A 23,983-nucleotide genomic window follows, 5' to 3' on the forward strand; every position below is an offset into this window, starting at 1 on the left:
TTTCAATTTTAAAAGCGGTATTGATTATAATATAATCAACATAATTGTGCTTGTAATATAGTCAATTATAATTATGATTATATTATAATCAATACGCCTAACATTTAGTGCATTTAGGGAGAAAATGAGTTTACTGCTAAGGAAACGCATAATTTAATGCATGTTTTTCGTATGCCTATTATTAAATCCGACTTCAATTTTACACGATCAATCATATTGTCTCAGCAAAATTAAGTAGACGTAATTGTTAAATAATAATAGTTTTCTATTAACTATATTTGTATGTATTATTTCGTTTCCTAGTTCTGCAATGATCCATTCCTTAGTACGAGGCAACTCCATATAATAAATAGATGTTAAAAACTAAAACCCGACTACGCCAAGCGCGTTTTACTTACATTAATGACTATCTCATAATTCTCATAGTGTCTTGAGTGAACTATGTTTTTTCCGTTAAAAGGTTTATATGACTTGTTTCAATAATAATTATAATCCAAATGGCGACATTTCTCATTACCATTAGTTGGTTATAATGTACACACAAGGTAATTTGGGGTAATATCGGCGCCGGAATAAAATCGTGTGAATCACATTGCAGGCTATTTTTGCCATATTTTTTTAAACGAGGAATCTTCATACAAGTTATTCATTTTCAAGGTATGGTGTATGATGTTACCAGTTTAGAAAAAATGTGCATATTGGCCCGCCATTTTAATACACAGGTTTACTCTAGCGTCGATATTATCTCAACTTACCTTATATAAAAGCTACCATTTGGATTGACATTTTTAATTGAAACGAGTTATAAATACAGATAATTTAGGTGAGGTAGTTGTTAAACAAAATGTTTTCGAATGACCAAAACTATTTTCAATTAAATGAATAACTACTTAAATGTGGAAGGTTTAGCGTAACTTCTGAGGCAATATTATTTTTTTCGGGCAACTTTGTTATTTCCCTAAACGTTCTCACGCGTAGTCGGGCGCGTATATACATCAATTAATTCTATTGTAATCGGACGTCAAAAATCCTATAATACGCGTTTTATTGACGAGGATTTCACGTGTCATCGGCAACACCGTCGAGCTCCCGTCGCAACTGGCAACACTGAGTGCAAGCAATGTTGCTACACTTGACGCGTTCAAATTATCGTTAATGATACAATATAATGATACATTTAGGTAATCACTTGTGTTTAACAAAGCAATATTTATTCCTTTTACACAGTTTAAGAGACATTTTAATTGGCCACATAAGATATTTCAATAATTTCGGACGCTTTCATTTTTAATTTTCATTTAAAAGTTAAATAAGTTATTACTAATCTCATTTGACTATAAAATGAGTATTTTATAAATTAGTAGACCTTTTTTGGTTAATATAAAGAAATGGACGTAAAGGTTACATAAAACATAAAAATAATTTGAACTGTTGAAATAAATAATTCGAGTAACTGCAACACAAATCTAAATTGTGCGTTAAGGAATACGTATTATAACAGATTGTTAAAGAAAGATACGAATATAAGTTTAAGAAAGAGTACAGTTCTGATCAGGACATTTCAAATAATTAAAAGATGAAACAACAAATGTAAACTCTAGAATCGATAAATCTATCGAGTTACATATTCCATTATACTTTAATCAATGGTGAGGTTAGGTTAGGTTAGGTTTAAAAAATTAACTTAATGTTTAAGTTAAAAAAAAGTTAGGTTTAGATGATCCGGGATTGACATGCACATGGTCCTGAGTCCTGGGTTCCATCCCCGGCCTTGCAGATATCTCAATTAATATAGATTTGTGTACTATATGTGTATATAACAGGGCAATCTCAGTACTTAGCGATAACGACACAATTACGAAACTAAAATTTAAAATTAAGAGTTATCATAAATGGCCTTTTAAAATGTCTCCGGTACCACACACACTCGACATAATTCACGTCGACATATCGGATGACAATCATAGATTAAAACGAAGCTCATGCGATTCTTACACAGATAATATTTATCATACGTAAATGAAGTACCATGCATATTAAGATAAAATATACGGGGGGGTTAAATGTCTCTACTAATTTATATATTAATACGATACATTTCAATGGAAACAATAAATGAATAATAAAACTGTACCACACTCCTGTCCGTCTATATAAAAACGTCGATCACATCGAATCTCCAACTATCATATTATATCACGATAACCAACGTCCAGTTAATTGCATTCCCATCAAATTCCTTCAGTTGAAACGTAGATTACGAAAGAAATAGAGGAATACGTAGCCGATGAGTTTCAAATTAAAACTAAAAATCACCAAAACGTGCGCAAAAAGTAAAATTAAAGAACGGAATTTACCTCCACGACTAGTTTCCTCAAACACAAAAAAAAAATACAATAAAATTAAAATAAAGCAAAATTGTACAGCTGAACTCATTAGGAACATACATCTGACGTCACTGAGCAACTCTTGAAAAAACCGTTCAAGAAATTCAAAAGTCTATACTAACGTACTTATCACAGGTTAAGGGGACAAGAGAAAGTATTAGTGTTCTCTCAATACAATATGACGCGTAGTAAATGTAAAACTAATACAACTTAAGATACGGCCGCTGTTTCGTAACGGCGCTCAAAGTTTAAAATTAAAACTAAAAATTAGTATTTCTAAGCCGGATGCCCTCGCGCGGGGCGGCTGAGATCGATAACTTATGTATATATAATAGTAACGTTGAGACATTATACACGCTTAGACTTGTTCATGTGTGCGTGAGTTGTGTCTGTGAGCGTGAGGGTACGTCACAGTTGACATCTTAGAGTAATAATTAGTATAGAGTCCGCTAACAACTTGAGCACGAAGACAGAGTACGTAAACAGATTTATTATGGCTGTCTAAATCTCACAATTAGTGAAATATGTTACTAGTTCTCACAGCATATATCACCAGAATCACGATATTTATTAACATAATGAAATTACCTAACTCACTTCACTTGAACTTGAATTATGATTGTTCACTGTGTCGCATATAGCGATGGTGTTCACACTTCTGCCTGTTCGTACTCAAGTAGACTCGCTCTATACTTAATCACTCTCAGGCTAACATTTACAGCTCAATCTGAACGTGTATAATATCTCCGTTGCATGTATGTCGACTGGTCGTGCTGAGGCGTGGCTACGTAAGGCGATGTCGGAGAGTGCTCCGGTTGGATCGGCCGGCGCCAATCCCATTAATAATTCATTAGTTTGACAAAAATAATCTCTTGCTGGCGCCGGCCGGTCCACCGGGGGGCTGGCCCTTCATCACGAGGGCTCCAAGCGGCGTCGAGGTTTCATCGCTGGACCCTACGGGGCCGCTGTAATTGACGGTAAGTTGGCCGGGACGCTCGCCATGTTGTCACCCGAGTCGCAGTCGCAAAGTCGCACGGTCGCAAAGTCGCAGTCGCAGCCGCGCCGCGACTAGTCCCACCCGTTCTCCTTCACCATGTGAGCCAGTTCTATTATGAACTTGCCCTCCTTGTATTTTTGACTTGATTCGAACGCGTGCTCCTGGAAAATGTAAAGGGATCCATGTAATAAAAACTTAAATTATAGTCTCTAACTTTGAATGTCAGTTGTTAGGTCACAAAAACCTTAAACATTTGTTTTGTAATTATATATTTACACGAATAAAGGAAAACCACTAATCAATTTAATATCAATTAATATTAAAAAAATATATATCTTAATAATACTGATCAAATGCACTTTGCTTATAGATACAATCGCTACATAATCTTAATGTTTTTTAGACCCATTTATAGGATTAAAACTTTTAATACTACCTGGGGTCTAAAATCTGTTGTACAGCCACAGATGCGTTGCTATACCTGGGATTTTAGTTGGAACTCGTACAAATGTCTCGCCCTTTGAAGGTGCCGAAGAATCCACACCTTCAAAGGAACCAGAGTACAAAATATGGTTGTACATACATATTTCCATCCGAGCATGGTTTTGCAGCACTCGCAGTAGATGTCGGCGACCGCGTGCAGCCCCGTCAGCAGCACGCGCTCCTCCGCCGGCCCGCAGCCCACGTTCACACTGCAAACGGCACAACAACACGTTTTAACTAAACTTACTCCTGAACAACTACAACTACGCTGAAAACAACTTTGACAGAGTGACGAGAGTGTGCGACTACCCTTGTTAATAATCAATTTTTATGTACCAAGGTTTGAAATTAAACTTGTCAAATTTCGAAATGTGTTCAGAAAAAAATCGGATTATTATTACCTAATTATTTAATCAATTCATATTTTGACAAATTAATGAAATTTGAAAATATTTGGTTTGGTAGATTTTTAATCTTTGGTAGACAAAACATTGCATAGATAATCAGTCCAATTACGACTAAGGTTGATTTACACTAACAGACATTCAAAAATATCCATTTTGCTTTATGCTATCGGTCAGGATGCTTTCAATTCATCTCTTCTCATTTATTTATTTATTAGTTTAAGTTTAATTTATTATTTTATTATTAATTAATAAAAATCCATAAGGATATTTTATTAATTCTCATGGATTTTGTCGACAGTCCAGGCAATGCTACGCCAAAATCGTTAGAAATTTAGCACGGAATTTATATGAGAAAGAATTTAGTGTCTTCCTTTCTCATATAAATCAATAAAAATCGGCTCTCTTTGGCAAATTAATTTGCTATGCTTTAATACTTTGTTACAAAGACTCCGTCTATGTTTTTGATCTGAACTGCGCAACGAACTTGTTGAACAAACCATCAACGCCAACAAGTCGAGCGTGTATGGTTCGCCATCAATCATACATGTCATACACTCATTGTCGCATCAATGACAAACTGGCAGATTGACAAACAGATGACAACACTATTTGCAATTATAATATCTACTTGTTTTTGACGCGGAACTACAGATTTTAATAGTAATCATAAGAATAACTATCAATCGAGTAACCCACTACTAGGCGCGGGTAATAAGGCGATCTGTTTGGTTTTAGAAGATAGTTTACTATGCTGTCCAAATGCTTATTGGTAGAAACACCCCTTTGAGTACTTCTGTCCTATAGACGTATATATAGGAAGCATATTTCCTCAGATTTGAATATTAAATCAGGGTTAGTATTTTTTTACTTTTGCAATATTACATATAGAGTTCACAGAAAAAGTATAAAGAGACTAAGGAGTCTATTTGATTACTTCATCAAGGTTACTAAAATCGATCGTCATTTTATTAATTCGTCGTATCGTAGCCCACGTCGCGTACACAGCAAAACCTCACGGGCAGAGTCTATTGGGTCTATCAATCCACGTTACTATAATTATAGGCTATTTTTGTCAATTCCGCGAAGATAAAGTCGTTGATATATATTAAGACGATGTAGAAGTAACATGAAATATGCATGATAGCGCGATGCAGCGGATGTACGGAGAAGTGGAGCGTGCTTCGAATAATAGGTATTCTAGTATTTTATGTACTCGTTTTGTTCCTAAACGTGTTTTGGATTTCTGGAAATTCACAAACGTAAGATACCTGTTTATAGATTACAAAAATTACTGCATGTTCCTAGAATTTTACTGGAAGTTACCTAGTTTTTATAAGCTAAGTAATACACGGTAAAGTATTACTTACATCTTTTTATGCAAATAGATAAAGGAAATACTAAGTATAGTCCCCGCGAAACTGCTAGTCCGCTCTGAATATAGAAATGAGTGGTATCGCCATAGTAAATTGTATGACTACATCTGCTCGCAACAACTTCAGAGCGGACTAGCAATTTGGCGCGGACTATACGTTTTAACTGACATATTCCGAGATTTATACTGGATTTTACTAGTAATTCAAAAAGTTTAATCATAATGGGTAGTGGAGTTTTAGATATCCTTTGGGAAGAGTTAGTATATAACACTGTAATAACAGTACTAGAAAAATACAGTAAACTTTTCACAGGCATCACATACTCTTATCAGTAAGTTAAATGGTTTTTTATTCATGATTGCTCAAAGGTCCCCAAAACTGGAATTATCATTATCACTTTACTATGAATGATGGTAACTGCAGTTAATAGACAATTCCACAAAAGAAAGGTGTTAGTAATCCCTTAACTTCTCAAATCAAATCATTTTTTTAATTCAAAATAAGTTCTTTACAGAGCACTTTTTGAATGTCAATACAACTACCACCACTTGGTGTTTTGTTATGGAGAAGAAGCATCCATAAGACAGAGAGATAGAGTTGTACCTTTCTAAACGGACTCTGGGATTATTATTATTCTCCCGAAGTTTCAGAGATCCGACCTAAAACTCAACAAATTTAATTCGAACTTTTAGATTATATTCCTTAAACACCAAGTCTGTCTGTAGTTTTAAACTACCTACTATATTTATTTCGCTGATATGAAGTACACGACAAAACGCTTAAAATACCTACTTTTTAAACGAACGCTCAATTTACATAGTGTTTTTTTAACAAAAGAATTACCCGGTTAACCTGTTTGTCCATGCAACGAGCCGATTTATTTTCTTGAATAATTCAAAAGTTGTTTGAAATTTTAAACCAATGAGAGTCAGTTTAGCTTACTAGGTACCATAGTAGACGAAACGAGATTTCACAAGAAAATCCCAACACTGAATGTAGTCAACCCATTATTATCCCATTGCTGGGCACGGGTGTCCTCTAAGAGTGAGAGGGTTAGGCCATAGTCCAACTCGCACTGGCCAAGTGGAAATTGGTAGACTTGACACATCTCAAATTTAACTTTTTTTAAAGTACTTAAGACATGTAGGTTTAGACTTTCATGTTTCCTCACGATGTATTTTTGATATCGAATAAGTGGTCACGGCTGGTGACTGTTTCAGACATATAATATAGTAAGATCCCGCAAGTAATCCTACTTATGATACTACACAAAATTAATCCTAGATTTACTAGCTTATGTCCATAATTCCAGCTACGAAACATGTAGGCATAACATCATAATACATATATGAAGATACTTACACTGAATTGAAGAGATATGCGCGCCCCTGGCTGCCTTGGAACGACTGGAAAATAACAAAATTTCGTTTGAGCACTTCGGAGAATAAATTTACATTGTTTTCGTGTGTTTGTAGCGGGAAGGAAATTAAATGGGTCACTATATCGACGCTCGTGCATTGCGAAACACGTCGGGTAAATATTTAGCCTCAAGTAAATATTTGAAGTGTACAAAAATGCTGACGGGCGACTGTATCCAGACAGCTTGAGATGTTACAGGACTTAAAAAGGCAATTTAATATGCTTTGTTCTTTCGTATGCTTATTAATAAATTTATGAAACGTATAAAGACAGAACAAATAATCATTAGAGTAGAACTGTGACTCGGATACATTTTTATATTAAAAATAATTATAGTTCAAAAAACTAAAAAACACGCTTTTATGATAAAATCAACTAAAAAGTAGAAAATAATTTTCAATCTAAGAATCAATTAAGGAACAGTAAATAGTATAATTGTGGAAAAAGTGTGGGGTGCTTTTCGAACCTGATAAATGGAGCACCCCACACTTTTTCCACAATTATACTATTTACTGTTCCTTAATTGATTCTTAGATTGTAAATTATTTTCTACTTGTTAGTTGATTTTATCATAAAAGCGTGTTTTTTAGTTTTTTGAACTATAATTATTTATTAATTTTTAGTATTTCTCGTTATAGCGACCACCATTATTCATCGTTTGTAAAAAAATCAAGTGTCTATCTATTACGATTTAAGAGATAAAGCCCAACGACAGACGAACAGACCGCAGAGGGTTTCGTTTTAACCTTTGAGTACGGAATCCTAAAAATCATTCTACAAGAGCGCATTATAGATATGTTTCAGAACATTTGAGTTATAGGGAAATAACATTATTATTTTCTAAACTAAAAATCACGATATAAAAGTTACGCCTATTGAAACTAAATAGCAATAATTATTTGCAATCTAAAGTTGCGATGGACTTTGCTGAAGGTGTTTGAAAAATCTCGCCTCGAAAATCTTTAATCCAGAGGATGTTGATAAGGACAATGGCACAAAACTATTAATGTTTAAAATATTGAATTGTCATCGGTCCTTAATAAGTATGCCAAATTTCGAGTTAATCCGACGTTTTGAAGGGGGTTAAAATCATGTTCAAAGATTCCGTTACATACTAACATACCAACATACCAACATACATACGTCTGAAGCTAATAAAAGCGTGTTAACAAAAGAGCTGGTTGAACTTGCAGACTGGTCAACAATTACATCAATATTGGTCGTGCTAGTTTTTGTTCAGTTGCTACCCAAGACTATGTTAGAATACTTGGTGTAAACTTTGACATACTTATTAAACCAGAACACCTTAGTTCAATCACTGACAAGGTAGAAACAGATGTACCGGTAATAGTTCAGGTAAAATTTTACAAGATTTCTAAAAACCCGTTGCATACATCATTAAATACCAATTTCAAATAAATTTGGAGTGGAGAACACACTGGATCAAATACTGATAGCAACAATATAGAAACAGGTGCAGCGATAATACTTCTTGCATAATTTTAGAACATTTCTAAAACCCGTATGCATCATGAAATGCTTCGAATAAATTTAGAGTTCGCACAAAATCGCCGTCAGCAAATTGTATCCACTATCGAGTGCTTCGTGTACGATACGCGAACGAAAAATGCAATTGAATCTGAGCTTTTAAAGTTCAAGCTTTGGAAAATGTAGTGGAGTTTGTTGAATGAGATTAATAGAACTTTTCGTTGATTGCTTTCGTATTTAAGGCTTTTGTATATGTTCTTTTTACCGACTAGCGTTTTTGTTGCTCTCCTGTGTTTAAATCAAAGTTAAATTATCACTTTATATTTTTCCTAAAGGGAGTTAACAAAATATCATAATGAAGAAATTAATAAGGTTTTCTTACCTCTGATCATCATACGGAATTCCAAAAAGAATATGTCACCTTTGATATAAGGTCGTCATTAGAAGAAGAGGCATCAATAATAATTTGTCACATTCAATACAAGTTCGTCATTAAAAGCAGAAGCTTCGAAGAAAATTTTCTCATATCTGACGTAAGTTCGTCATTAGAAGGAGTTTCAAGAAGAAATTTTTAACACAGGTTCGTCATTTTAAGGAGTTCCAATAAAGGTTTTTCTAGTAAGCTTAACTTCGTCATAACAGTAACATCAAAGAACAATTTCTCACTGTGCCAAAGTTCGTCATCAAAAAGAAAAAGTTTAATATAAGTTTGTCATTATGAGGAGTTTAAAGAAGGATGTTACCTTTGATATAAGCTCGTCATGGCTGGCCAGGTGCGCGCGGCAGTGGATGCAGCTGTATGTGCGGTGCGCCGGCGGCAGGTACGCCTGGAAGGTCTTGACGGGCGTGCGCGCGGCCGCGGCGCCGCCCTCGCCTGCCACCCCGCCACGGTTAGTCACCCCGTCACGCATGAGTGCCTGCTAGCTACCAACACACACCCCGTCAGCTGCTACCCCCACGACGACCGTCCCGCCCCCCAGTACACGGTGAGGCACGTTTCCAGCCCTAAGTGCACTATTATGTGAACCGCCAATGAGATTGCTCGGTTTTTAGCTGTCTATTGAAAGATAGGATAGTTTAAGTTTCTTTAAGAAAGCCCTTCTACCCGAAATTTCGTTCGCTCACATAAATTTGAAAATAGACTGGGATAGTTTAAGTTTCTTTAAGAAAGCCCTTCTACCCGAAATTTCGTTCGCTCACATAATTTTGAAAATAGACTGTGATATCGTACCTAAGTACATAAAAAAGAATGTACAACGATTTATTTACTGCAATACATAGTGTATTGCACAATAGGTCTAATTTATATGACAATCGTTAGAATCTAAATGGTCATATTGATCATAAAAGGAAATAAATAAGTATCAAGTCAATAACTTAGGCAAGCAATAGTTATTACAAAATTGTATTTTATTACTGATTTAACGAGTCAATCTCCATAGTCGTTTCATTAGTATTTCTACCTTATCACACCCGTCAAATAAGGGCACAGTTTAGATAACTGTAGTTATAAGGCAGAAATAGAGTATAGATGTTTAACCATAGTACACGTAGGGCTTCATAGTAACAGCACTCATGCGAAATACAATAATACAATTTAGGGAGACATATAATATTATATATTAAGTTGATATATATAATATTAGTATGTTAATTGGACAATTACGATTGCGCATGTTAGAATACATGTGAGATCTTAATATATAGAGATAAAGCGAGTGCATAATATATAATATTATTATTTAATCACATTACATATTATAAATGATTTAAATTAGTGCTAGAAAAGAGATCTAAAAATTTATTCTGTTAAATCTACACATCTAAATGGATGACACAGAAAATATAAATTACAAGCGTTGGGACAGGGGGGGTGATGTATGATTCATGTTCCCTAGTCCAGTCATCCCCAGTATTCATTTTCTAGAAGTAGCAAATAACAGTGATGGTAAGTGGCCACTCCAATCCATGGAAATTTGTAACCAACTCCATATAGAACACATGTAAGTCAGCCGGCAACCATACCCCTCCACCGAAACTCAAAACTGCTTTACGCTACAAATAAGGGTGGCGGTGGTCATTTCCCGGTCGAACCATACTAGTTCTAACATAATTTTGAAGGTGGTAGAAACCTCTGTGGTTCGACTCCAGCGGCACCACAGCCACACCTATTTCTGCTTAATAAAAGTAGTGTTAAGCGCTGCTATGATCTGGTTTGAAGGGTGTGGTAAGGGAAACATACTTTTCCGAGGCGTTCCAGCTTAGTCCTCAGGGGTAGCGGCGCATCTGTGGCTGACCTCAGGTAGGAATACCTATCTGGGGTTGATTACACATGTCTATGGGCGGCAGTAGCCACTTACCATCTTACTGCATGTTCGTCTGCTACTCCTATACTATAAATAACAATAATAATAATATATCTACATATGACTTATATGCAACTAATCTAATTCGATATGATATGATTTAATTAAATTGGGTCGTCTGATTGGTCAATTAAAGTGCATTTGGTCGAAACGTGTCGTTCGCATTGACGTCATCGAATTCGCGGCTCGATTGTCGCAAATTGCCTATTAAGGTTAATGTCATACTATCAGCATGTGATAGATGCGATGTTTATACATATTATATATTGTGCATCACTCGAATGTGCATCAATTTATACGTCAAAATTGCCACGAAGTAGCGTCAGCAATATCATTTTTTTAAATAATTTCTTCAATAAAATAGACCACACTAATCTTTACTTTTGACGAAAACATGAGAAAGTATATGCCCGAATAATGTTTCAACCTAAGAATTGACAGTTCCCAGCGAAATTCTAGTTATATTCGTACCATCATTTAATTTAACTCGTTTCGTGTTACTCGTCGGAAATACGACAAGTGAATTAGCAACTAGATCGGTATCTTTTAGTATTGGCACAATAGGTTAGAAATGTAATGTTTGACATAAATTGAGCTATATTACTCAAAAAAATATTTATTAATTAATTATTACATAATTTCTACAATCACCCTGGGATTATTTTTGTCGTGGGACACACACAAAGATGAAAAGACAGATACGGAGACCCAGACTAAAATTTTAAATCAATTATTGACATCTGATCAGGGATCGATCTCGGAAACTCTACAAAACAAATATAGAGCGCCCAGACGAGACTCGAACGTTAAGAAAATTCTAAAACAAACTTTGTTAAATGCACCATTGAGTTTCGATTGTGCCGAATCAAGTTAACGAGTAATTGAATGAGAATAAAAGTTCCGAGCTGAGAACACGCTTTTGGCATTCTGAACAGTTTCCTCCGAGAGGTGTTCCTATGTACGTACCTACGTATTAACGTATGACTGTATAGATTTGGGAGTCTATTTATGTCGTGAAATTGTAGCTCCTAAATAGGCTATTAGTTATTTGTTATTTAAGCTATATGTTGTCTTGTCATGTTTGTCAATAATCTCTATTCTTGTCAAAAAATATAAAAATCATGCACATTTTGGAAGTTAGACTTTCTCAACCCACATACATACTTCTCAGCCGATGTAAAGAAAAAAGGTATAATATTGTACTTGACGAGCTTTTGGCCGCGGCTTCCCTCGCATTACGAAGTAATATTTTCATCCCCTATTTTATCCCCTTGGGGGTAGAATTGATCAAAATCCTTTCTTAGCAGATGCCTACGTCATCACATCTACTGCATGCCAAATTTCAGCCGGATCCGTCTAGTGGTTTGGGCTGTGCGTTGATAGATCAATATGTCAGTCAGTCACCTTTGAGTTATATATATTTAGATTTGAAATTTGAGAATGCTCCCATATTAAAAGATCTATACAAAGTAAACGCAATTTAATTCAGTTTGAAGTGTGACGTCACAAACGTTTAGGAGTTCTAAAAATGGCTTCGCTAAATGTTCTTTTATTATTCAATTTGCTCTGAACAAGTTAACGCTTGATTGGAAAAGAATAAAGGAATCGAGTCGAGAACACGACGACTATTAGAACTGGTGTAAACTACTAAAATGTACAAAGTCACTAAAGTTTATATTAAGCTATTAAGGATTAACTACAAGTTATGACTATATCTACAAATATGTTAATATATAATTAAGTAAATTATTGTGCGTTTTTTCGACATTGTAAAAGAGGTGTGTTTCTAAGGCAGTCTAAAGAAGAAGTAGGAATAAAATATGTACCTAAGCATCATGAATATTAATATGAACTGTTTTTTTAAATTCCACTAATTCGAATCTTTTAACCAAATTAGGTTTTGGCGTCTTGCTAAAAGTGCATCATGAGTATGTACAAAATGTGTTTTTTTCTACAATGGTCGAATGAGTATGATAACGTGAAACCTATCAGAATAGGACTTATTAAGTAAAACGAAAAGCATTAAAAATGTTGGTTGCTGGCGAATAACAATTATTTATTTAGGAAATCCTGAATGCCATACGAAACATAATTTTCATTATTTTCTAAGTCTTTGCTAGTCTTTCTAAGCGTTTAATACTTCTGCTATAAGGCAGTAATGCAGGCAGGTGCTGCGGTGGTGCCGCCTGAGTCGAACCACTGCGAGTTCTACAACGATTAAACAAAATAATTTCCATAATTTTCTAGCATATTGCTATTGTTAGATAGCGGAAAATTAGTTGATTAGCATTGAATATTTCTTTAAAAAACAAATTCATCAGTAAACATAATGTTGATTCCCTTTTCGTTTTCCTAATTCTTTGTAGCAAAGACAGGTATGTGTTCGGTTTATCTAACACTTCTTGGTGATGAAGGTAGTTAGTCTGTGTGTTCATGATCGAATACTTCTATGTAGTGATAGTAGGCAGTGTGTCCAGACCTGCCTGGCGCGAGCAGCACGCGCCTGCCGCCCACATGAGCCGCGCGGACCGGCGGTCACCTGCCGCGCGCGCACCCGCACCGCGCCGCGCGCTCCTTCGCTGCACCCGCCACCCTCTACAACAACACAAAACATATTCATTAATGACCCTTTGTGGTTCGACTCCGGCGGCACCACCGCCACACCTATTTCTACCTAATAACAGGAGTGTTAGGCGCTGCTGTGTTCTGGTTTGAAGGGTGTGGTAAAGGAGACAGACTTTTCCGAGGCGTTCTGGCTGGTAGGCTGGCAGCAGCCATTTGAAGGTGGTAGAACCCTTTGTGGTTCGACTCCGGCGGCACCACCGCCACACCTATTTCTACCTAATAACAGCAGTTTTAGGCGCTGCTGTGTTCTGGTTTGAAGGGTGCGGTAAAGGAAACAGACTTTTCCGAGGCGTTCCAGCTTAGTCCTAAGGGTAGCGGCGCATCTGTGGCAGACCTCAGGTAGGAATATCTAATCCTATTTGGGGTTGATTACAGATGTTCATGGGCGGCAGTAGCCACTTACCATCAGGTGGACCGCATGCTCGTCTGCTACTCTTATATTATAAAGAAAATGACTCTGTCGTCAACACATTACTATCACGGCTGTGCACTGGTCTCCTCTTAGAAAGATAAAGATAAAACCATAGTACCAGCGTGTTGATCCAGTCAATATTGGTAGACTTCATATACTTTCAGTTTTTTTTTAAGATTTAATCGACTTATAAATGGCAAATAACTTGGTGGTAAAAGACGTCGTGGACTTCACAAGCATGACCGCTACACCTACTTTTGTTTAATTACAAAATTGTTAAGTGCTACTGTTCGGATTGGTATTGATGATGGTAAGGGAGACGTAATTATCCAGGACAATTCAATTTAATTCTAATGAGTAGCAATGCATCTGTGGCTTACGTAGGAAATCTTATCTGTGCTTAATTACAGATCTCCATGGTATTCAATGGTCACTTACTATTGTCTCATAAGCTCATTGACTATAGTTATATTAAGAAATCCCGACACATTTAAAAATCATGCCTAAACGGTAATGAATATTTAACTGTATTATGGAGCTTAATACTCAATTAACACTTGCGGTTTTAACGACAAGAACTCCCAACTTCCCTGTAAATGAGTCAGTTCGGTTCAGTACCCCAGAAAATGCTGAATCATCCGCCATTTCACTGATGACTGGCCTCGATTGAGGCGCGCATGTCTTTGAACCGTGAGGCAGCAGAGCGGCAAGGCCCAGATCGGTGGCCACTATAACGCCTAACGTAACCCATGCACGGTACTGCATTGGAGTGCATAATTTTTATTAGAAGCAAATGGAGATAAAAGTCCACTTGAGGGTGAGTGGTCTCTTTTGCTCACGAACAAAATTTCGAACTGCATACATTCGTTCGAAAAACATTACCCCCCGCGGTCGGGTAACAATGTTAGGCGCTGCTATGTTCTGGTTTGAAGGGTGTGGTAAGGGAGACAGACTTTTCCGAGGCGTTCCAGCTTAGTCCTCAGTACCCTTACCATGAGTTTTTACGTGTCGACGAGTGTGACTGTTTTGGTGTTTGTTTACGTATTGGCCCTTACTATTTCCAAGTTCCGACACAATCCGCTAGGGGCGCTGATTGGAAATAGTATGGGCCAATGCGTAAACAGGTGCCGGAGCAGTCGTATTTGTCGACACGTAAAGGCTCATGGTAAGGGTACAGGGATAGCTGGCGGGGGGCGTATCTGTGGCCGACCTCAGGTAGGAATATCTAATCCCATCTGGGGTTGATTACAGATGTCCATGGGCGGCAGTAGCCACTTACCATCAGGTGGACTGCATGCTCGTCTGCTACTCCTATATTATAAAAACAACGAACGATAGTGGGTGTCCTACTCTGTGGCCCCTGGGCCTCCAGGAGTGGGGTGTACGGGCCCTTGAGGTGTCCCTCTTTACCCGGTTACCCGGGCAATTCTCAAGGGGTTAACTGCATCCAGTGCTATGTTCCGCCGCTTGGCAGAATTACGGAATAAGTGTAAGGGCTCTTCGCGTTACCCCGAGTGGGTTGACGGACCCCCCGTGGTGGTCAGGGGATTCTTGCCCAAGAACTCCCTAGGGAGCGGGCGCCCGTCATGAGGACGAGCGTGTAACGGCGCGATGCCCCTCAGGTGGGAGTGTGGGCCGTCGTCGGCTTTAGCGAACATTCGCACCGATAACGTACGCACGAACTCCTCTATGGTCCCTGACTTGGAACCCTGAGGTCTCGCGCCACCAGTCGGGTAAAAACTCTACACGCGCACATGTCGTTTGAGACAGCTAAACATTATCTTTGCCTTATCATCATACTGTAATTATCATCATCATAATGTACTTAAAACTAATTAGGCACTGCTGTCAATCAGACGTGGCTCGTGTGTCTTTGAACCGCGGAGCAGCAGAGCGGCAAGCGCGGCTGCCACTGAGCGTGAACTGCCGTGGTACCTTTCTACCCATGTCTGTCGGTCATTAGCTCCGTTTCCACCCACGAAACCATACAAAGGACTTAGATTCGCTACGTTGACTTAAATTGTTTTTTGTATGTTAACGCGTCATGGAAGGAATAAGAAATTAGGCTTGAATATGGTTTGATAGTTCGGTCTTACTTGGTAGTAGGGCGTTTGGTAGTAGAGTGGGGGGGTCTGAGAGTTGTTGGTAAACCATCCATAAGGTTACTGATTTTTAACCAACGTTTAAAGTGTCCTTTAAAGCATGAAACCGTATTTTAGCCACTAGCGGTCACCCATCTAACAGCCGGTCACGATCGATGTTGCTTAACTTTGGCAATCGATTGCGACTTTTTCTAGTCTAGAGGTACTTAATAGCAAACAATACAATAATAGGTTTATGTTGGAAATTGTCAAGGGAATTGATACAGAATTGGCCGTATTGTACTCAAAACCTCGTCGGAATCTGTCGTTGTAAAAAACCTGTCTAAAGGAAAAGTACTCCAGAATTTCACCAAACAGCTATTTAAGGGCATCTAAACTAATATTGCATGAACTTAATTTACATACTACAAATGGTTTAAGTGCTCTTTTTAGAATTCGATAATATTTTGGTACTTTATTTGAAAAAAAAAAAATCTGCATGGGCATAATGGCTTTATTAAGGTTTGGAAAATTGCATTTAACTCGACAAAGATCGACTCTACATTGCAATTGGTTGAGTGCGCGTGTTCTTTCCCCGGTCAAGCAACGTCAAAATTATGAAAAATTTAGATATCTTTGGGTGTGCCCACAAGGAATCCTAGTGTGTGGCCAAAGATGTTGAAAGAGTAATTTATTACTATGTTTACTTATATTTACCATAAGTGAATTGAGTACGTGGTCATCTAATTTATATTTCCCTTTGTTTTGCGATTTATGTCCTTGTAAGTCGATGATTCAGGAAACAACGCAACTAACTGTTATTTTACTTTACATAATGATTGTTTATTAACAAATACCAAAGGTTTATGGTGGTTACATGAGTAACACAAATTGTTGTTTGTAACAAAGACAAGTCGCACCTTTTGGAGCTCTATTTTGTATATCCGACATATACTACTATCCGATCCGTCAAATTTCCGTTATTATTATCATAAAATTTGACATAACTTTTGCGATGAAACTTTAAATTTTTTTTTAACGTGCTTATAGCCTTATGGAGTAGGTCATAGCTGCGAAATCTCAAGACTGTGAAGCCCGTCCAAAAAAACATACGGAGTAGGACATACCAAAACTATTGACAGATTTTCGAACGAAGCTACGGATTTAAGACTTAATAAATCGCCTCCCGATAACATAGGCTATTATAATAAAATAAAAAGGAACTATTTTTTTTGTGCTATTATCTTATATTACCGTGGGTTTTAGTATGCTAGGAGTCGGACATATTTTCTCCGCTGCCCTCGCAACTGAGAGGAACCCATGCAGGGATTCTCCACGTAAAAGAGCTATTGTCTCATAAATATATATAGATTTCGCATAAAACTTGTATAAGTATGCACAGTGCGTTCCAATGCAATAGATCGTAAAAAATAATTACCCAACCGCGTTGTACCGCGAAATATTTACAACCATTTATAGTAGATTATTGTGCACAATGATACGAATAGGAAAATTACGGTGTTGCGTTTCAGAGGAATTTCTAATTGCCTTTATATTGCACTTTTATGGTTTGATATATCCGGCCCGCTATGGAAATATCATGTTATAACTATGTATATACAACTAGCTGACCCGGCAAACGTTGTGTTGCCATATAAATAAAAAAAATCTTAAGGGTGAACAACCCTTATCACTTTGAGGTATGAAAATAGATAGTAGTCGATTCTCAGACCTACTGAATATGCATATAAAATTTGGTGAGAATCTAACGGTCACCCATCCAACTGCCGACCGCACCCGAAGTTACTTAACTTTCGTCGATCCGATTTGTACGAGCCGCGGAGCGATATTTGCGTCAACATTAGGCTCTATTATTGTTAATATCTAGAGACCTCAAGCGATACACGAACTCATTCGACGTTCTACAAGCGAAGTGCAACGTATACGCCGTGTGCACACACTATTCGTAAGTACTCGTCAACAGGAAATGTCAATCAATCGACCATCCGAGCAATTGTTGGTGTTAGTGTTCTAATACGCAAACATAAGACGAGTGAGCTGCATCTTGCAACGTACAAGGTATATGAGAAAACCACGTGTAAGGTACATCAATTCCTACAACCTGAGCTAAAATATATGTATACCTATATATACTTTGCGAGGTATACTTTATCCTCCTGACAAAATCTTATATATACAATTCTCGTGTCACAATGTTACTTACCGTACTCCTCCGAAACGGCTTTACCGATTTTCACCAAATTTTATATGCATATTCAGTAGGTCTGAAAATCGGCTACTGTCTATTTTTCATACCCCTAAGTGATAAGGGTTGTTCACCCTTAACATTTTTTTATTTACATGGCAACACACGTTTGCCGGGCCAGCTAGTTTATTTATAAATCTTTCTGACCCGGGATCGAACCGGGAACTCTCTGCGTATCATTCTCTCCCCGATCTCTTACAGCCTGCAAACTTAGAAGCTCCCGTTTAGGCAGGGGATACCGCAGAGCTATTCTGGCCCCGATTCACCAGAGACAAACATTAAACTACCTAACCTACTATTGTACATAATGCATAGTATATAATCGACCTAATATATAAACGGGGTCACACAGACGCATGCTCTTGACCCGAAGAACGGGAACTACTGGAAACCTTCCAACGACCCAAAGAGACCGGAGAACATTAATTACATAAGTAATTATTGTAAGAAAAGAACAACCTGATTCATGACTTAATGAAAGAGTTCGAAACTAAAGGAACTTCGTTGAAAAATATTATTCGGAGCAGAACTAATTTTTTGTTGCTTTTTGTTTAAGAAGTACTCGTAGGTACCGAGCGAATTTAACGTTAGGTAATATTCTATACTGTCTATGCTCTATAATATTAAATTATCACTGATATAATGACGCTTCCGGAGTTGCGGGCGGCAGGAGTGGGAGCTCGAACCGTCCAGCAAGCGACCCCGGGAAGGACGGCGGTATGTGTGGTCGCATACCGTCGTAAACACTACATGGTGTGGGAGGAGCGAAAGCTGCTCCCCGAGGGTAGAGCTCGTTGGGCATCGCGCTTGAAGGGCTCCGGTTGTGTTCCGTTGGAGATCCCGGAGTTCTTCAACAAGCGTTGAGAACGGCCACCGGTCGCTCCCACGTCGTCGGGTACATTTTGAAGGTTTCCCCCTCGAGAAAAAAAAAGGTAAGAGCGGTACCATACGAACGACAGTAACGTGAAACACAAGCCACGTCTTCGACTGTTGTTAGCAGTCGCAGACAGTCGTCATCGCGTGTGCTGTCCCTCCTATAGTAGACGTTCTATAGTATACGTTAACAAATACAAAAACAGTCAGTGTAGTAAAGACGTAAAATCTCATACTAAGGGTACTGAGCTGTTGAGTTATTATTACTGTTTTAAGTTTAGAGAAAATCCGGTGTTTTAAATTGAGTTGAATACTTTATTACTGTTACTACGGAAGATTATTTTGCATCATATTTTTATTTAACTTACTCTTTTGTGTTCAGACACTGATCCGAGTATTAAAAACCTGTGTTTCTAAACGAATTTCCACTTTAAAATCCCTCATTTATTCTCTAACGCGCCTAGAAATTATACTTGTATCTCCAATAAAACCTCTTAAAATATTAAAAAAGTCCAGACGTATCTAAAACTTAATATTTCGCTTTTCATATATTCGAGGTTAATAAGCTCATTTTGCTAATGGCCCGGGGGGGTTACGTTCTCAGGGAGTTCGTGGTATAAATCCACTTAAATCTAGGTTACAGCCCGGGTCAGGGAGCCTACGTCTACAAGTCATTAGATTAGTAATCTGTACCCTTAGTATGAGTTTTTACGTTTTTACAAAAATGACTGTTTACGTATTTGCCCATACCTTTTCAAATGAGCGCCCCTAGCGGAGTGTATCAGTTGGAAATGCATGGAAAATACGTTAACAAATACAAAAACAGTCAGTTTAGTAAAAACGTAAAATCTCATACTACGGGTACTGAGCTGTTGAGTTATTATTACTGTTTTAAGTTTAGAGAAAATCTGGTGTTTTAAATTGAGTTGAATACTTTATTACTGTTACTACGGAAGATTATTTTGGGACTTAATTTTATTTGAAATGCTTGTTAGTATTCAGACAATAGTAAAACAATACTAACAGTATTAAAAAACTGCGTGTTTCTAAATGTATTTCAATTTTTTCTATTTATAACAATTAACAAGTAACATATGACGACATACCCGCCTACCGTAGAAACCTAAAGGGATTTTATTTATATTCCCTCATGGGTGGTAGTAGGTAATAAATTGTAAGATAGAACAAAATTCTTGCCCAAATTTGGACCATAATTGAAAGTCTGCCACATTACCTTTCAAACCAGAAAAATACTGCAAGGCAAACAGTGCCTCTGTACGGCAGAATCAGAGCAAAGTGCAGTGGTTTAAGGGTAGTAGAAATATAAACCTTGTGGTTATAACAACAGCTGCTGCTGCGAGTATGATAAGTGTAGTAATACCTCTGCTTTACTCTACCCATCACACAATACACACGCAACACAGTGTCACACTGGAAACAAGGGCTGCGGGCCTACCACCAACTTTTAAAAACCATCATAGTTCAAGAAAGTTTTATTCCTCCTTAAAACAGTAAAATATTCCGTCATACACAGTTGAACAAACTTAAACACTTATTCATTTTTCGCTTATCCATTGTATAAAACCAACTGAATTTGTCATATTTTGCTTAAAAAGTTAAATTTCCGGCAAAAAAGTAAAAGTATGATTAAAATAATATTGTTTTAAGAGATGGTAGTAACCCCCTTGTACTGATTCTCTCAGTATTACCGACGATTTGGAATCAAATTTAGGTAGAACTCCTATTAGACTTTTTTATGGCAGACTTATTTTATGATAATTTACCATCAGATGGACTGCAAGTCTTTCTGTCAATTAACAAAATGATAATGAAAATAGTACAACGAACATTTCATTTAATAAAGCGACGAATGAACTCATCCAGTTTTTACGTTAAGTGGAAAACTTTGTTCTATTTTTCGTCGTTTTACACTACATATGGGCTTTGAGTCATGCGCTCCGATGAATTAACCGATGCTATCTAGGATTGCGTGCAGAATATTAAATGAGACCGCCTGTTATTTTTGGAACAATGGTCGAAAAAAATAATTTTGAATTGAGGTCCAGTCGCCGCTCGCAATCTGATCGCGATACCATCTGGGAAGTAAATAAAGGATTATGGGGTACGTAAATATACTCCGCTTTAGTTATACGTAATGAGTTCTAACTATTTGGGTGAAATTTTGGTATCTAAATAAAGTGTTCATTACTAACTTTATCCAGATAGGTGTTGCGTCGTCTGCTAAAAAATGAAATGAAATGAATGAAAATGGCAACTACAATAATATAAATTTGTTCAGAGACGTCGTCGTCAACCCATTACTGTGTTGGGCACGGGTTTCCTTTGGAAGTAAGGGGTTTCAGGCCATAGTCCACCGCACTGATCCTTAAGATTTTTTTACAGAGTGTTATAATAAAATTCTAAGCACAATAACAAGTTTCATTTGAACGGTACATTAAGCCCTTAACAGAGGGCTTTGTGAATGAAATATTTGTATGTGCATAAAAGAGATTTTATGGCTTGTAACACAAACAATAAAACATCTTCAATACTTCTATTAAGAAAATTGTCCATTCCCGTCTGTTCCCAGACGTAGAAGTTAGTATTTCAATCCACTATAGGCCGCGATAACTCATTGTACACGGTGCGAGTGTGAAGCGCGGATTGGTTACGGCACCGCCGGTCACGATCCAGCGTGTCTTACGCAACACTGATACAAATCCATTTTATGGACTATTACGGGTTTAAGAACAAATGATCGGCCAAGTGCGAGTCGAACTCGTATATGGAGGGTTCCGTACCACCAAATTGTCCTTTTTAGTTTTTGTTTATTATAGCAGCCATAGTAGTGAATTGTATATAAAATTTAATGTTTCGTTCGACCATTCAATAGTGGGTACGAATAAGCACCACACTTTACGTTATTTGTTACGTTCACCACCCTTCACTTGTTTTTATTTGTAAATTTTAATTTATTTTATTATCTGCTATTATAGCGTTACACGCTCTGTCATAATGTCAATTGTCTGTCTAAGTTTTGGTTTAAAAGTCAGACGGCCAGACAGCGCAGGCTTAGTAATAGATTTCCGTTTTTATCCTTTGTATACGGAACCCTAAAAATAACGCTATCAACAATTTTAATTCGACATGACCAGTCAAATCGATCACGGGTAAAGATTATAGGACCAAACGTGTTACCTTGGAGAACCCTTAGAATTGTTTTTGTTGATACTTTAAAAAAAACCATAATACATAGGTATGTTCTGAGTATTGTCATAGTAAAATAAGACTTTATTATTTAATGAAATATTTTCATTTGCAAATGAAATGTCTAGTGTAACGAACCGATTAGTAAACTTGATGAAAAGCCTTAAGTCAATTAATAAAAAATATTTATACTACGTCCAAATGACAGGTCACCATTACTTAAATGTTCATACAGTAATTGATTGATTTCCAATTGCTATTTATTTTATCTTCAATCAGAACTCGTGTCAAGTGGTCATTGATACCAAACCAAAGACCTCGAACGGGTCATTGAACCCTCTAGTGTTAGATTTAGTTCAGTCTATTACCTTTATTTTGGCACTTCCTAGTTTGCTGACCTCACATGACACATATAGTTTAATCTTCTTTGTCGCTTAATCGCCCTAATTGAAAGAGCTGTATAGGTCTAATGAATCGGCGCGATGAATATTCATATTGAGTCCACAATCAGTTAGTGGTAGGGTTGTCGAGCGTTTTAAACCGAAAAAATAATAAAAAATATGGCCAAGTGATATTCGACCATGCAAACGCAGGGTTCTGTACCTATGAACGAGAATAGAAGTAAATGTATTGTGAAAATTTGAACTGTCTACCTATTACCCACCGCTTCATAGATAAAGCGAAAACGGGAAAATAATTGCGGTTTCTCATATGGCGACCCCCATTTATTTTCAAGCTTTTTATTAGTTTTTGTACTTTAGCGGCCACAATTATATATATTCTGTAGAAATCTCAAGCGTCTATCTAATAAGGTACAAGAGGTAGGAGTCCTGTGTCAGTCGGACTGACAGCGAAGACTTAGTAATAGAGTTCCGTTTTTACCCTTTGGACACGGAACCCTAAAGAGCCTAAGTTACATCATGTAACAGTTAAGTTATTAAAACGTAACCCATTACATATATTACTATCGTGCAATTTCTAATTATAACATAGCTGTGCTACAATAAGAAAGACACAAATATAATAAACGTCAATTTATTCACCGTATTTTCCTTACCTGAATTACCATTTCCAATATTGTCCAGTGACTCAGCCCTGGGTACGATTGATCGTATTGCAATCGCACCAGTCGTTGCGACATGCACCAGAACACGTGCGCGGCCTGGGGATTTGCTCAGCTGCCCCAACGCTTACAAATACAGCCAGAAATACGGTTTATGCTGATTGGGAGATGTAATCAATATTGTGAACCCATTTTCAGAAGTTGTAAACAGACTTACGGACTTTGCGAATATTTAACGGACTGACTCATGTGGAAGTGGAATAGATGCAGCGCATACACTATAGGAGATCACGTTTTCTGTCAGGCAACACGTTATTCTCCTGCTTCCAATGTATTTTGTGTCAGCTACTTGCTACGTACTACCACGTATCAGAACTAAATAAAATTTCATTGAAGTTAAAATTATTATTTTCAGTACCCTTACCATGAGTTTTTACGTTTTGACAAATATGACTGTTTTGGTATTTGTTTACGTAATTGCCCATATTATTTCCAATCAGCGCCCCTAGCGGATTGTGTCAGAACTTGAAAATTGT

The 23,983-nt window shown here is 37.2% G+C and overlaps 1 protein-coding gene across 9 annotated transcripts in view; it reads right to left on the reverse strand.

The window, feature by feature from the left end:
- Positions 1-715: 715 nt before the first annotated feature.
- The window catches only part of Ypel (Yippee-like), a 172,958-nt gene continuing 149,690 nt past the window's right edge, over positions 716-23,983 (reverse strand). For 7 of the 9 annotated variants that reach the window (XM_073092894.1, XM_073092897.1, XM_073092896.1 and 4 more), the window contains 5 exons: positions 13,400-13,515; positions 9,298-9,428; positions 7,010-7,053; positions 3,968-4,076; positions 716-3,545 (listed from right to left, as the gene is read on the reverse strand). In XM_073092894.1, the coding sequence (XP_072948995.1) occupies positions 3,456-3,545; positions 3,968-4,076; positions 7,010-7,053; positions 9,298-9,428; positions 13,400-13,515 (490 nt within the window). In that variant the 3' untranslated portion in view covers positions 716-3,455. Of the gene's footprint in view, positions 3,546-3,967; positions 4,077-7,009; positions 7,054-9,297; positions 9,479-13,399; positions 13,516-23,983 lie in introns of all 9 variants that reach the window. The other 2 variants (XM_073092895.1, XM_073092901.1) reach the window with 2 other exon arrangements.

The sequence above is a fragment of the Epargyreus clarus genome, unplaced genomic scaffold (genome assembly GCF_041222505.1).
Source record: "Epargyreus clarus isolate Ecla_fem2 unplaced genomic scaffold, WU_Ecla_fem_2.2 ptg000004l, whole genome shotgun sequence".
Lineage (NCBI taxonomy): Eukaryota > Metazoa > Arthropoda > Insecta > Lepidoptera > Hesperiidae > Epargyreus > Epargyreus clarus.